The following is a 16,422-nucleotide window of genomic DNA, read 5'->3' on the forward strand; positions in this document are numbered from 1 at the left end:
ATGAAATATTCTCTTGGCAATACATTTTTAAACATAATGCAGTTTACTATAGTTTTAATGAAAAAGACAGTATAGGTATAGAACATTTTAGAAAACATTTGTAAGCATTGAAAACAAATAAAATTTCCCATTATCCCACCACATACAGATCCCAGTGAGTCATATTTTTGGATGCAAGCACCTTAGATCCAGTGGCTTAATTAAATAGGGAAATGATTTTCCTTGCAAGAAGTCCAGAATTAGGTGTTGCGAATATTGCTGGTGTTGCTGGTTCTATGCTTAGTGGTGTTGTAAAGGCTCTAAACTAAGAATCTGGGTTGTCCCCAGTTTTCCATTCCACCATCAACATGTTGACATTTTATTGTATTTTCATGGTTGCAATATGGCTGCCACAGCTCCAGACATCATGACTATGTTCAAGTCAAGAAGAAGAGGGATGGACAGGACCAGAAAGCCCTTCTTTCATGTCTCTGTCTTTAACAGTAAACGAAAGCCCAGAAAACTCTCAGATTTCCCTTTACCTAATTGGTCAGAAGTGTATCATGTGACCACTCATATTTTGGCTTCCTAAAGTCCAGAGTGGGCACTGTCAATGCTGAGGAGGTTGAGAATGGCTTTTGGGTTTTCCAACTCTGCCTGCCACACTAGGGAAAATCGCATTTAACATTTTAATGTTTATCCTTCTAGTCTTTGTTACTGTATTTTTAATACTTCTGTCCCTGTAGACATGACCCTTGGAATCACGTTTGTATTAATTCTGCTGCAGACTCTGAGGAAATTCTTTTCTCTCTCACAGGGTTAAAGTCCTTTCTTGCTTTCAAATATGCTATGGAGCCACAGTTGAGGACAGTAGTTTCCTGCAGGAGCCTACCCTGAAATCTCTTCTCAGCTTAACATGGAAATGAGGATCCCACCAGCCCCAGAACCCTCTGGGGAAGAATGTTGGGGGCCATCTTCCTGTGGTTGTATGCACTGATGAGAAATCAGGCATTTCTGCTCCAAACGACCATTTTATCTTCGTGCTCTGCAACTTCTTCAATTCCAGAGTTTCTGAGAACAGACCCAAATTCAGTGGCATGACCAAGAACACCTGGCTACCATTTTGTTTTCTCCTGCCCTTGTTGGTGCATGGTTCTAAGCGTGCCCCTCCAGCGCCTATCATACGCCTGACACAGAGAACCTCTCAATAAATGATTTGTCGCCTGTCTGACTGATTTACCCTAGGATAAAGACTCGTTGTGATTTTAAAGAAATGGTCAGTAAAACTGTAATGAGAGTCCCAGGGAACCAAGATGGCACATAGACAGATAAGCTACTTTGGCACAAACACTTAAAAATAGTTGTGTTGGTAAGTAGGGGGATGTTTGATGTAGCAGAATTCTAGCACTCCCTGGAGGGTTGAAGCACTTGGTGACAACAACCTTTGGAAAGTGCTTTGGTTTCCTGAGGTCCTTCAGGTAACCAAGACCTCCCTGTTTTCTAGAAACTTTCTAATGACTTGGCTAGGATTTAGGATTTTCTCTGTCACAGTTATCGCTACCTATCCTTAATTTTTTTTTTTTTTTTTTTGACAGAGTCTCGGTCTGTTGCCCAGGCCAGAGTGCAGTGGCATGATCTCGGCTCATTGCAACCTCTGCCTCCCGGGTGCAAGTGATTCTCCTGCCTCAGCCTCCCAAGTAGTTGGACTGCAGGCGTGCACCACCACGCCTGGCTAATTTTTGTATTTTTAGTAGAGATGGAGTTTCAGCATGTTGGCCAGGCTGATCTTGCACTCCTGACCTCAGATGATCCACCCGCCTCACCCTCCCAAAGTGCTGGGATTACAGGCATGAGCCACTGCGCCCGGCCACCATCCTTAAATTCTCGAGCTTGGGAGAGAAGATGAAGGTTTAAATGCAGGTATTTTCACTTCTATGGGCACTCTAAAACCTCCCAATCCAAAGCGTGGTCCCTGGATCATCAGCATCACCTGAGAGCTTGTTAGAAAAGCAAAGAAGAATGTCAGACCCCACTCCAGACCTCCTAGATCAGGACTTGCATGTTAACAAAATCCCCAGGGGATGAGTATAACCATGGGTGTCTGAAAAGCACTATTGTAGAACATTCTTCTGTTTGCCATGCTGACAGCAGAGCTTGTCTTTAAAGCCAGAGAGAAATGTCTTCTTCTTGACTTGGACCCTTTGCATCTTCTCTTAGAATAACTTCCCTGAAAACTCAATTGATGTCTTCTGTCTCTTTGAGTTGCAGTGTAGTCATCCCCTCTGCTAGGAAGCATTCTTTGAATCACCTACAGTAGAATTTGGCATTATTTTTGTGTGTGCCAAAAAGCTTCATGCTTTCTCACCCTGTATTATGATTTCTCTTTTTGTTGGGTGTCTCCAACATAGACTGTGAGCTTCGTAAGTACAGAGATTTGCATTAAGTAGCGTCTCAATAAATATGTTGAATGAATGAATGAATGAATGATTAGAATGATTACTCTTCATTTTGAAGACAGGGGAACTGAAGCTCAGAGAGGTTAAGTGACTATCCCAGGATCACACAGCCACATAGGTCGTTGAGCTGGGTTTTGAGCTCTTGACCATAAAGCTCCTTCTCCAGATGCCTTGTTCCCCTTTTTCTCTTCCTTTCATGCCAGGAATACTTAGTTTAGGGTTACAGAGACTAGAATAATATTTACTCTGAGTCACGTAAGCAGTTAGGATTCAATGAGCTCAGTCATATCATGCACTGGACAAATTGTTAACAATATTAAACTCAGTTGATGGAGGCTCTGTCTTTGTTATTCTTGGCAGCCTAACTTGGGAGGTGGGACACATGTTTGTGAACAAGAGTTCATCTATGATAAATTAGTCTTCAACGCTTGGCTTATCCAGAGTGCTCAATACAGAGGTGATAGTTCTTAGAGAGATGGAAGCAAGAGATGGCACTGCTCCTATCCATAGCCAATTGTCATAGGTCAATGGCATCAATGGGCCCAATAATGATCTCCATCTAGCCACATCCCTTTCCTGTAACTTTGTAACTCTCTCCTTGTCTGACTCTGGGGTTGGACTTGAGATTTGCTGCAGCCAGTGGAAGGTTAGGAAATGTGACTGGAACATAAGTTTCAAAATCGTATGTGTAATCCTTCTTACCAGTTACACGATTACATTTGCTCACCTTGCTTCCTTACCCCCACCATGTGAACATGCCCAAGCCCGCCTGCCGGAGGGACATGAGAAACACAGAATGAAGGGTAAGTCACCACAGTTACACCGGTGGAGGTTGTCCTCAGCCAGCCACCATGCCAACTTGCTGCTTTAATCACAGGAGAGAGCCCAGCCAACATCAGCAGACCTGCTCAGCCAACCCATAAACAGACTGAGGAGCAGCAAGAAAGTATCATTTTTCAGACACTGAGTTTCAGGAGTTATTTGTTATGAAGCATTTATTTGTAGCAATTGCTGATGGATACAACAACCAAAGTATGGTCAACATTCTGCATTGGACTGCAACAATTTGGAATGTAAAAAGAAAGAATTTTGATCTCAATTTCTTCTGAGATATCAGGATAATAAATTCTGTACTACTTGAATAAAGTTTTTTCCTGATAGAAGATTTGCCTAAGGCTTTGTCTGTCTGTACAACGGTGTTACATGTTGGTCTGAAATATAGTCACCTTAAGAAGCTCTATATTTCTAAGGTAAGTGGATAAAGGTGTGACCTCCATGCAGGAATTTTTTTCGTACTACACACATCAAGCTATACTTGGTACATTTTTTTTACCCTTGTGGTCTCATATGTCTCCGCTAGAGGGAGAAAGGAGACAATTAAAAAAAAAAAAATGCGGCCCGGCGCGGTGGCTCACGCCTGTAATCCCAGCACTTTGGGAGGCTGAGGCGGGCGGATCACGAGGTCAGGAGATTGAGACCATCCTGGCTCACCCGGTGAAACCCCGACTCTACTAAAAATACAAAAAAATTAGCCGGGCGTGGTGGTGGGCGCCTGTAGTCCCAGCTACTAGGGAGGCTGAGGCAGGAGAATGGTGTGAACCCGGGAGGTGGAGCTTGCAGTGAGCCGAGATCGTGCCACTGCACTCCAGCCTGGGTGACAGAGCGAGACTCCATCTCAAAAAAAAAAAAAAAAAAAAAAATGCATGAGTAGAAGAAATACGTTCTGAAGTTCACTGGTAGAGTAGGGTGACTATTGTTAGCAACACTGTATTGCATATTTCAAAATATCTAGCAGAGAAAACTTGAAATGTTTCCAACAGCTAGAAATGATCAATAATCAAGATGGTGGACACCCCAAATACCCTGTCTTTATCATTGCAAACTCTGCATGCAACAAAATATCACATGTACCCCATAAATATGTACAGATATTATATATGGAAAACCCTAAGTGGCTGCAAATCCCATAAATATAATGTGAAATAACTTTGCTATCTTATAATCCAAATAATTGTGTACAGAAAATTACAGATCCATTCACTCAAAAAATATTTATTGGCCAGGCGCTGTGGCTCACGCCTGTAATCCCAGCACTTTGGGAGGTCGGGGCAGGCTGATCATGAGACCAGGAGATTGAGACCATCCTGGCTAACACGATGAAACCCCGTTTCTACTAAAAATACAAAAATTAGCCGGGCGTGGTGGCGGGCGCCTGTAGTCCCAGCTACTCGGGAGGCTGAGACAGGAGAATCGCTTGAATCCGGGAGGCGGAGCTTACAGTGAGCCGAGATCGCGCCACTGCACTCCAGCCTGGGTGATAGAGTGAGACTCTGTCTCAGAAAAAAAAATGTATTGACCACCTCTATTGTGCTTCCCCCTCAAACACTGAAGTAGTTAAAAACATTGAAACATTGAAAAGTAATTATTTTAGAACCTAAAAAGTATTTTAAATTTAAGTATTTTATAGTTCCCAAACTAGAATTATTAAAATTATACTTTACTGGTTCTAATGGAAGTAAACTCATCAATAACAGTTTTTAAATTGGTGTCTGAAAAGAAAAATCATTAAAAAAATATTAATTGGCCATACAAAAGGAGATTCCTGCCATTTGCAGCAACAAGAATGAACCTAGAGGACATTATGCTAAATGAAATAAGCCAGGCACAGAAGAACAAATACTGCATGACCTCATATGTGAAATCTGAGAAAATCAAACACACTGAAAGAATAGAATAACGGTTATGAGGAACAGGGATGAGGTGAGGGAGAAATGGAGAGAAGTAGGTCAAAGGGCACATAGTTGCAGTTACGTAGGAAAAATAAGTTTAGAAATCTAATGTACAGCATAAAGACTATAGCTAATGATATTATATTGTATTTATTTCATTTATTTGGATATTTTCTCTATTTTCTTAGTCTAGCTAAAGGTTTGTCAATTTTATCTTTTCAAAAAAACCAACTCTTCTTTTCATCGATTTTTTGACTTGCTTTTCTTCCGTATTTTGTTTATTTATGCTCTGAGTCTTATTATTTACTTCCTTTTACCAATTTTTGGCTTACTGTGTTCTTATTCTTCTAATTCCTCGGGGTGCACAGTTGGGTTGTTTATTAGAAACCTTTCTTCTTTTTGAGGTAGGGTGTTTATTGCTATGAACTTTCCTTTTGCTATGTGTTAGGGGTTTCTGTATGATGTGTTTCCATTTTCATTGGTCTCAAGGAATTTTTAAATTTCCCTTTTAATTTCTTCAATGAGCCATCAGTTATTTAAGAGCATAAGGTCTAATTTCCACATAACTCTAAGTTTTCCAAGGTTTTTATAGTTGTTGATTTTTAGTTTTATTCCACTGTGGTCCAAAAAGATACTTGATATGATCTCTATCTTTTTAAATATGTTAAGATTGTTCTGACCAGGCGCAGTGGCTCACGCCTGTAATCCCAGCACTTTGGGAGGCCCAGGCGGGTGGATCATGAGGTCAGGAGATTGAGACCATCCTGGCTAACACAGTGAAACCCCATCTCTACTAAAAATACAAAAAAAAAAAAAAAAAAAATTAGCCGTGCATGGTGGCAGACACCTATAGTCCCAGCTACTCGGGAGACTAAGGCAGAAGAATGGCATGAACCTGGGAGGCAGAGGTTGCAGTGAGCTGAGATTGTGCCACTGCACTCCAACCTGGGCAACAGAGCGAGAGTCTCAAAAAAAAAAAAAAAAAAGACATTACATGGACACTAACATGATCTATCCTAGAAAATGTTCCACGTATAGTTGAGAAGAAAGTATACTCTTCACTGGTTGGTTGGAATGTCCTGTAAATGTGTGCTAGACCCATTTGGTCTATGGAATAGTTTAAATCCATGTGTATTTGTTTATTTCTTGACTAGACAATCTGTCTATTGTTGAAAGTGGGATGTCAAAGTCCCCTATAAGTACTGAATTGCAGTCTATCTATCCCTTAGATATAATAACATTTGCTTTATATATTTGGATGCTTTGGCGTTGGGTGTATATGTGTTGATGATGGTTATAGCCTCTTGTTGAACTGCTATATCTTTTTTTTTTTTTTTTTTTTGAGACAGAGTCTTGCTCTGTCGCCCAGGCTGGAGTGCAGTGGTGCTATCTGGGCTCACTGCAAGCTCCGTCTCCTGGGTTCACTGAACTGCTATATCTTTAACATTAGCTAATGATCTTCTTTGGTTCTTTTTGTTATGATAGTTTTTGACTTATCATCAATTTTATCTGGTATAAGTATGACTTATACCACTCACTTTTGGTTTCTCTTTGCATGATATATCTTTATCCATCCCTTCACTTTCAGTCTGTTTGTCTTTAATGGTGAGGTGAGTCTCTTGTAAGAAGCATACAGTTTGGTCTTTTAAAAATTTCATTCAGCCACTCAATATATTTTTTTTCTTTTTCTTTTCTTTTTTTTTTTTTTTTTGAGATGGAGTCTCACTCTGTCATCCAGGCTGGAGTGCAGTGGTACAATCTCTGCTCACTGCAACCTCCACTTCCTGGGCTCAAACAATTCTCCTGTCTCAGCCTCCTGAGTAGCTGGGACTACCGGCATGCACCACCACACCCAGCTAATTTTTTTTTTGTATTTTTAGTAGAGACGGGGTTTCACCATGTTAGCCAGGATGGTCTCAAACTCCTGACCTCAGGTGATCCACTCACCTCAGCCTCTCAAAGTGCTGGGATTACATGCATGAGCTACTGCACCTAGCCCCAAATATTTTAAAACTTTTTTTTTGAAGGTCTTCATGGTAATCTACGGTGTTTATGTGTCATAAAGTATTTAATCTCAGTTTGTATCATTTCTAAATTTTCAGTGCTATAAACAACACTGTAATGAACATCTTTGAGCTAAAATTTTAACACTCTACTGCATAAGTGACTTTAAAATTAGTAGTAGGTTATAAGTGGGAAGAAATTTATATGTTCCCCTTAGTGTTTGATTAAAGACAAACATTTTTCACTATACAAGGGCTGCCAAAACTTTCCCAAACTGTAAAAAATAAACCATTAGAGGCTGGGCATGGTGGTTCATGCCTGTAATCCTAGCACTTTGGGAGGCTGAGGTAGGTGAATGACTTGAGCCCAGGAGTTCAAGACTAGCCTGGGCAACGTGGCGAAACCCTGTCTCTACCAAAAATACAAAAATTAGCCAGTCTCATAACTGGTCTCTAAATAAATAAATAGATAAAAATTTAAAATAAAATAATTTTAAAAGTAGCCATTAGAAACATAGTAATTTGGCTGGGTGTGATGGCTCACACCTGTAATCCCAGCACTTTGGGAGGCCGAGGCGGGTGGATCACAAGGTCAGGAGATAGAGACCATCCTGGCTAACACGGTGAAACCCCGTCTCTACTAAAAATACAAAAAAATTAGCCAGGCGTGGTGGTGGGTGCCTGTAGTCCCAGCTACTCAGGAGGCTGAGGCAGGAGAATGGTGTGAACCTGGGAGGCGAAGCTTGCAGTGAGCCGAGACCACGCCACTGCACTCCAGCCTGGGTGACAGAGCGAGACTCCATCTCATAAAAAAATAAATAAATAAATAGACCAATATAGTAATTTGAAGTTTATTTAATTTTTGCTCCCAGAAAATCTTTCCATCATCAGTTCTAAGCCATCTGGTTGCCTTCTGATGTGACCTTTCTGTTCCATTTTGCCTAAAGTTATTAACTTTTTATTTGTAATACTTGGTATGTTGGATCAATATCAGATGAGTTCATTGTCTCATTTATCTCTGTAAGTTTACTATCCAGCAGAAGATTGGGGTCACTGATTGGGTTAATAATATTTGTTAAATGGATATATCCAGGAAAGAGAGTGTGTCTATCTACTGCACAGCAACAGAACACTATTCTGATATTCTGTGTCCTGAAGTGATCACTCTTGGTTTTATAAATAACAGATTCTGATTTTCAGAATCTTCAAAACAGATCTCTTTTGTTTAATTTTCCAGTAACAATAAACCTGTGCTCATTCTATTACTAATATTACTATTTATAAAATGACAATAAGTGATTGAGGTCAGGTGTTCTAAAAGCAGAGCCTGAGACCAGGATTGTGGTGCCCATGATTTACTGAGGGAGTGCTTGGGGGAGAAAAGTGAGGGAGTCAGGATGGGGTTGGGAAGTTGGAGGGTAAGGCTATGGTCTCAGCTGGAAGTGATTGCAGCCTGATCTCCGGGGAGCGCTGGAGCATGAGTCATACCTCAGAGTTGGTCTCACTTTGAGTCAAGGGCCCCAGCCTTGTTTATGCCTGTGTCAGTCAATTATTGGCCACATTGCCCCGACAATGGTAGGGCAGTGCGTCACCTTCCAGATGGAGCACTTCCTGTTCAGCTGAAACCAGTTTCCTGGAGAAGAGGATGGGGGCTGAAAAGGAAATTAGGAACGGGCAGCAACAGTACCAGCTACTCTGCTCATGACCATCAAATATGAAAAAGAAAGCTATGAGTCCCTTAGATACTTGATTGAAGTTCACTGTCATGAGATTTTGAACTGCATTCAAAAAAGAGTATTGTTTCTAATGATATTGCAAACTTCTTAGACATTCCAGTAAGCATTTCACTTACTAAAAAAAAAAAAAATTTTTTTTCTGCCATTCACTTAGACTTCTTTTTTTAACGTTTATTTTAGGTTCAGGGTTACATGTGCAGGTTAGTTATATAGGTAAGTTGCATGTCATGGGGATTTCATGCACAGACTTTTTTAAATCATCCAGGTAATAAGCATACTACCTGATAGGTAGTTTTTTGATCCTCTCCTCTCACCTTCCACCCTCAAGAAGGACCTGGTATCTGTTGTTTGTTCCTTTGTTTTTCTTTTCTTTTTTTTTTTTTTTGAGATGGAGTCTTGCTCTGTTGCCCAGGCTGGAGTGCAGTGGCGTGATCTCGGCTCATCACAACCTCTGCCTTCCGGGTTCAAACAATTCTCCTGCCTCAGCAGGACACCCAATCCCAGGGAAGTTCAAAGCTAACATAAGATAGAATTCAGTTATTCCCCTAGTTCCTTGTAATTGAATAGAAACATTTTACCAACTTATGTTAATATTATACAATTTTAATCCCTGGATATTGGAACTGGGTCTGACTCACTAACTGAAAACTTTCACATTTTGTGCTATTCACAATAGCACGTTTCAGAGCTATTGTTTTTCTCATTTTTCTTGCCCTAAATCACCTCAGACATCTGTATTTATTACTGCAACTTTGTCCTTACCTATAAACGAATCCCTAGACCAATGGTTTTCAACTGGGAGCATTTTTGTTCCCAGGTGGCAATGTCTGGAAGCATATATATACACATTATATATATACACACACACACACATTATATATATATACACATTATATATACATTATATATATACACATTATATATACATTATATATATTTGAAATAAAAAATATATTTCAAATAAAAATATATATTTCAAATTTAAAAATGTATATTTTTAAGACAGGGTCTCACTCTGTAGCCCAGGCTGGAGTGCAGTGGCACGATCTCGGCTCCCTGCAGCCTCCGCCTCCTGGGTTCAAGCAATCCTCCCACCTCAGCCTCCTGAATAGCTGGGATTATAGGCGTGAGCCACTGCACCCAGCTAATTTGTTTTGTATTTTTAGTAGATACAGGGTTTCACCATGTTGGCCAGGCTGGAACTCGAACTCCTGGTCTCAAGTGATCCGCCCACCTCAGCCTCCCAAAGTGCCAGCATCACAGGTGTGAGGCACCGCACCCCCCCTCTGGAGGCATTTTTGATTGTCATGACTGGTGGGGAAGTGTCACTGGCACCTACTGAATAAGGCCAAGCTGCTTCTAAACACCTTACAATACAAAGAACAACCCCTTACAAATAAGAAATTATCAGCCGGCGCAGTGGCTCACACCTGTAATCCTAGCACTTTGGGAAGCCGACGCAGGTGGATCACGAGGTCAAGAGATCGAGACCATCCTGGTCAACATGGTGAAACCCCGTCTCTACTAAAAACACAAAAATTAGCTGGGCGTGGTGGCATGCGCCTGTAGTCCCAGCTATTCAGTAGTCTGAGGCAGGAGAATCGCTTGAACCCGCGAGGCGGAGGTTGCAGTGAGCCAAGATTGCGCCACTGTACTCCAGCCTGGGCAACAAAGCGAGACTCCGTCGCAAGAAAATAAATAAATAAATAAATTATCCAGCCCAAAATATCAATAGCGCAGAGTTTGAGACATAATAATTAGGTGGAGGCCGAGAATAATGTATCATCTCTGCCATTCTTGCCTTCACGAATTTTCTAATTCAGGGAGGCAGGATTTACAAACACACGTGACATCATTTGTGAAACAGCACACCATGTAGAGGGGTAAGTCATGTTGTACAGACCTGAATAAATTGAGTTTAAAAGATGGATTTATTTGAAAGCCTGAATAAGAAATTGGTTTTGAAGGAAGCAGAAGCCGGATTGGCTCTTAAAAAGAATGGAAAAGAATGAGAGAGGCAGGAAGGAAAGAAAGCAGCTGACTGGGAGTGGTGGCTCACGCCTGTAATCACAGCACTTTGGGAAGCTGAGGCGGGCGGATCACCTGAGCTCAGGAGTTCGAGACCAGCCTGGCCAACAGGGAGAAACCTCATCTTTACTAAAAATACAAAATTAGCCGGGTGTAGTGGCGCATGCCTGTAATCCCAGCTACTCGGGAGGCTGAGGCAGGAGAATCACTTGGACCCGGGAGGCGGAGGTTGCAGTGAGCTGAGATCGTGCCATTGCATTCCAGCCTGGGCAACAAGAGCAAAACTCCATCAAAAAAAAAAAAAAAAAAAAAAAAAAAAAAAAAAAAAAAAAAAACAAAGAGAGAGAGAGAGAAAGGAAAAAAAAAAAAGAAAAAGAAAAAGAAGAAAGCAGCCTTCAAGTTGGAAGGGAGGAAAAATGGCCAATAGAGGAGTCTGAATTCAAATCTGCAACACCTAGAATACATGGCTTATTTATTCTGTCTTTCTTCAACCGCCATGGACCAGAGAGCAATCGCAACATGACTAGGAATTCGGTACAAGGGTTTCTCAGCTGCCCAGGAATATTGCATTTTACGAAGCCTTTATTCGTGTACATTTGAAATTATGCAAAACAAAAAGTTGCGCTGCATGCATACATTTTGCAACCATGTGAATATCCCTTCATTTTCCCTTTTCCAAAGGAATCCCATAACTTCAAAGCCAGCAGGTGGAGTGGATGTACACTACTATGTTTATATCTATGGAGGAGACATTTGCGTTAATCAAGCAGAAAAGTCCTCAACCCTTTGTCTGCAACCCCAAAAGAAGACCTCACATGATTTTCTTTTCTTTTTTTTTTTTAGACAGTGTACCACGGCCTCCCAGGCTGGAGTGCAGTGGTGCAATCATAGCTCACTACAGCCTCGAATTCCTGGGGCTCAAGCAATCCTACCGCCTCAGCCTCCTGTGTAGCGGGGTGTACAGCGATGCACCACCTTGCTTAGCTAATTTTGTAAATTTTTTGTAGATATGGGGTCTCACTATGTTTTCCAGGGCGTCTCAAACTCCTGGCCTCAAACAATCCTCCTACCTCAGCCCCCCAAGGTGCTGAGATTACAGGCATGAGCCACCGCGCCTGGTTTGAAATTTCTTCAAATAAATGTTGATGACTCTTGCCTATTTTAACATTGACAGTCATTAGCATTTAAAATCTTTTTGGAGCTCTTCTGTCATAACAATCATCCACACATTTATTAATGTGCTGAAAACATACCTAAAAACCAGTAACTTTGTAAAAGTAATTAGACATGGTAAAACGAAAAAATGAGTCCGAATGACCCACGTTTTTTGTTTCCAGACATTTGTACTGGGACGTGTTCAAGAGGACACTAAGAAAACAAAATGATCTTTAACCCATGTGTACATGTAGGTTCCAAAAGTCTCAGGCAGGCCGGGCTAGGTCGCTCACACCTGTCATCCTAGCACTTTGGGAGGCCAAGGAGGGTGGATTACCTGAGACGAGGAGTTCAAGACCAACGTGGCCAACATGGTGAAACCCTGTCTCCACTAAAAGTACAAAAAATGAGCCGGGCGTGGTGGCAGCCACCTGTAATCCCAGCTACTCGGGAGGCTAAGGCAGGAGAATCTCTTGAACTTGGGAAGCAGAGGTTGCGGTGAGCAGAGATCATGTCACTGCATTCCAGCCTGGGCAACCAGAGCAAAACCCTGTCTCAAAATAAATAAATAAATAAATAAATAAATAAATAAATAAATAAATCTCAGGCAAAGAAAATGGGGAAAATGTCAGTGTCTTGGACAAAAGAGCCTGCGCAGTGACAATACACCCCTAAGCTAGGATGAAAATGCATTTTTGTTTTTGGTTATTTATTTATTTATTATTATTATACTTTAAGTTTTAGGGTACATGTGCACAACGTGCAGGTTAGTTACATATGTATACATGTGCCTTGCTGGAGCGCTGCACCCACTAACTCGTCATCTAGCATTAGGTATATCTCCCAGTGCCATCCCTCCCCCCTCCCCCCACCCCACAACAGTCCCCAGAGTGTGATGTTCCCCTTCCTGTGTCCATGTGTTCTCATTGTTCAATTCCCACCTATGAGTGAGAATATGCGGTGTTTGGTTTTTTGTTCTTGAGATAGTTTACTGAGAATGATGATTTCCCATTTCATCCATGTCCCTACAAAGGACATGAACTCATCATTTTTTATGGCTGCATAGTATTCCATGGTGTATATGTGCCACATTTTCTTAATCCAGTCTATCATTTTTGGACATTTGGGTTGGTTCCAAGTCTTTGCTATTGTGAATAATGCCACAATAAACATACGTGTGCATGTGTCTTTATAGCAGCATGATTTATAGTCCTTTGGGTATATAACCAGTAATGGGATAGCTGTGTCAAATGGTATTTCTAGTTCTAGATCCCTGAGGAATCGCCACACTGACTTCCACAATGGTTGAACTAGTTTACAGTCCCACCAACAGTGTAAAAGTGTTCCTATTTCTCCACATCCTCTCCAGCACCTGATAATGCATTTTTGTATTGCAAAATGCAACACCCTCTTTAATACTGATCCATATGAAAACTGTTGAATTATGTGAATGTGGAGTGTTAATGTAAGATCTTTGGGAGCGGCCGGGCGCGGTGGCTCACGCCTGTAATCCCAGCACTTTGGGAGGCCGAGGCGGGCGGATCACGAGGTCAGGAGATCGAGACCATCCTGGCTAATACGGTGAAACCCCGTCTCTACTAAAAATACAAAAAATTAGCCGGGCGTGGTAGCGGGCGCCTGTAGTCCCAGCTACTCGGGAGGCTGAGGCAGGAGAATGGCGTGAACCCGGGAGGCGGAGCTTGCAGTGAGCCGAGATCGCGCCACTGCACTCCAGCCTGGGCGACAGAGCGAGACTCCGTCTCAAAAAAAAAAAAAAAAAAAAAAAAAAAAAAAAAAAAAAAAAGATCTTTGGGAGCATAAAATACAGCAGAGAGGCCAGAAAGGGAACTATGAGCTGAATCCAGATGCCAGTTAGTGAGTTTCTGGCAAGGTGGCAGTAGCTGCAAGAAGAAAATCCACTTCTCCCGCCCGCCATCTTTAAAATGCATCCTTCCGACACTTCATTGCACGTGCCACACTACTGGACTCTGGATCTAAGAATTCTCCCAAATGTCTTGTTCTTTCTATGAACATAAAAAGCCAAAATAGGTGAATGAGCCTGGACTTTTCACAGGAAAGCTAGAAATAGTGGCATTTGTCCAATCTATGTGTGACCACAGGGGCGCCGTAGACAAACGGAAAGGAGCGGTAACTTCCGGGTCATTGCCATGGCATTTGCCAGGTCAGTTCATCTTTAGCCAAGCAGCAGAGACGAGATGAACCTGTGGCTGCGGTCGCTTGGTTGACTCTGCAGATGATGATGCAGTGCCTCCTTTATGAAAGATTTCTGAGGACTTCCCCACTTCTTCCTACTTGCGGGGAAGATAATAAGGAGAAAAGGGGAAAGAGAAATTAACTAAAACTTCTAACTTGCCCAGAGATGACAAGCTAGGATTTCTGTTAGGTCCAAAGCTCAATATCTGACATTACAACTTCCCATCCTCCAAAAAAAACTCCACCATCTAATAATGGTTATTTTATTTGATCTTTTCACAAACATTTACAGGGGCTTCCTGTGGTGCCAGGCAGCCTTCTACGCGCTTAACTTATTTGACATCATTTAATCTTCACAATGAGAAGTGCTACCCTAGCTAAGAAGCTCTCTGTCCCAAATAAAGCTCATATCTTTGTAATAGCTCCATGGTCTTAGCATTCAGGCTGCCGCAAGGGGCAAACCCAGTTTCACGAGTCACAGCACTTAGGAATCTGTGGTTTCTGACCAAAAAGAGTCTCTTCCTAGCCCTCCAAATCTAGGTAATTTCACAAACCGGAGGTCGTTTTTATCATACACAGCCTTCAGATTTTTGGTCAAGTGCCAGCTTCTTGTAGTCACCTTATTTAAAACTGGAATCCTCCCACCCTGTCATTCCTGGCTGCTCTCCGTTGCTCTATTTTTTCTAAAGCATTTATCACTTTCTAATACCATAAAATTCACTTTTTTGGGTCTGTTGTCAGTTCCCTCACCCAACTAGAATGTTAGCTCTGTGAGGTCAAGGACTACTGTCAATGGATCCACTGATGGTTCTCCAGCACCTAAACAGTGCCTGGCACATAGTGGACAATAAATATGTGTTAAATGAGTGTTGTTAATAAATTAAACTTTTTTTGTTAAATATCCCTTGGATGTTTGTTGAAGGAAGAAATGAAAAGAGAGAGGAAGAGAAGGAGGGAGTGATAGAAAGAATGAAACAGAGAGTTAGAAACGAGAGAGGAGGAAGGGAGAGAAAAAGATAGATGGTGTAAAAGAGAGTGAGAAAGAAATAAAGTAAGGAAGGAGAGGGAAACCAGGAATGAGGGAGAGGAAGAGACTGAGAGAGAGCAAGAAAAAAGGGAGAAAAGGAAGGAAGGAAGGAGGAAAGGAGGGAAGGAAGGAGGGAGGGAAGGAAGAAAGGAGGGAGGAAGGATGGAAGGAAGGAAGGAAGAAAGGAAGGGTGGGTGGGTTCTGGTTTTGGTCTCAAAACCCAGAAACTTCAGCTGCATAATACAGGAACCTAATGCAATTTCTCTTTTCTTTCAGATCAAGGAACCAGAAAGCTTCTAGAGGCATGAGATGTCGGATTCCAATAAAGCACTCAGAGGGAGCTGATCTTACCGTTTTGGTTTGGGTAGTAGAGCGAGACATCTCAGTGCTTTCAGTTTCTACCCCTTTCCGCATCCCACTAAACCACTTTTTATATTCCATTCGAACCTGGAAATTTGAGTAGAGAGGTCCGTGTTACATCCAGAGCTTGGTTTGGGAGAAAGGATCCTAAAATGGGAGGCTAAAGATAAAGACACCAAGCCCTACTTTCTAGTTTTCCATATAATCTTGGCCATGCCCGTGTTGATTCATTTTATTTAAACTCAAACTTCTCAGTTGTAAAAAAGATGTGTATTAAATATAAGACACTATAGGACTCAAGAGATGATGATGATGATGGTGATGAAGGTGACTGTTGATGATAGTGGTGGTGGTAATGAAAGTAATTAAGATGATGGTGGTGATGATGAAGGTGATGGTAATGGTGATGATGGTGATGATGAAGGTGATAATGATGAAGATGATAAAGGTAATGAAATTGATGATGGTGAAGGTGATGGTAATGGTGATGATGGTGAGGGTGATGATGAAGATGATGACAATGAAGGTGATGATAGTGATGATGGTGAAGGTGATGATGATGAAGTTGATGATAATGGAACGGACGATGGTAAAAGTAGCGGTGATGATTAAAATGATCATGATGAGGGTGATGATGGTGATGTTGATGAAGGTGATGGTAGTGAAGGTGATGATGAAGGTCATGGTGATGGTGGTGATAGTGATGATGAAAGTAATGTGAAGGTGATGATGAAG

General features: G+C 41.6%; 2 protein-coding genes across 5 annotated transcripts in view; one reads left to right on the plus strand and one right to left on the minus strand.

Annotated features, from left to right (window-relative positions):
- Nucleotides 1-3,598, plus strand: part of ADGRE1 (adhesion G protein-coupled receptor E1) — a 55,102-nt gene extending 51,504 nt beyond the window's left edge. For both annotated transcript variants that reach the window (XM_063800465.1, XM_016934843.3), the window contains one exon: nt 797-3,598. In XM_063800465.1, coding sequence (XP_063656535.1) covers nt 797-802 — 6 coding nt within the window. In that variant the 3' untranslated portion in view covers nt 803-3,598. The remainder of the gene's footprint in view (nt 1-796) is intronic.
- Nucleotides 3,599-13,894: 10,296 nt separating this feature from the next.
- Nucleotides 13,895-16,422, minus strand: part of LOC129137958 (putative adhesion G protein-coupled receptor E4P) — a 55,154-nt gene continuing 52,626 nt past the window's right edge. For all 3 annotated transcript variants that reach the window (XM_054672618.1, XM_054672619.2, XM_054672617.2), the window contains exons 16-17: nt 15,679-15,774; nt 13,895-14,395 (exon numbers count right to left, since the gene is read on the minus strand). In XM_054672618.1, the coding sequence (XP_054528593.1) occupies nt 14,270-14,395; nt 15,679-15,774 (222 nt within the window). In that variant the 3' untranslated portion in view covers nt 13,895-14,269. The remainder of the gene's footprint in view (nt 14,396-15,678; nt 15,775-16,422) is intronic.

Source organism: Pan troglodytes, chromosome 20, assembly GCF_028858775.2.
Source record: "Pan troglodytes isolate AG18354 chromosome 20, NHGRI_mPanTro3-v2.0_pri, whole genome shotgun sequence".
Classification (NCBI taxonomy): domain Eukaryota; kingdom Metazoa; phylum Chordata; class Mammalia; order Primates; family Hominidae; genus Pan; species Pan troglodytes.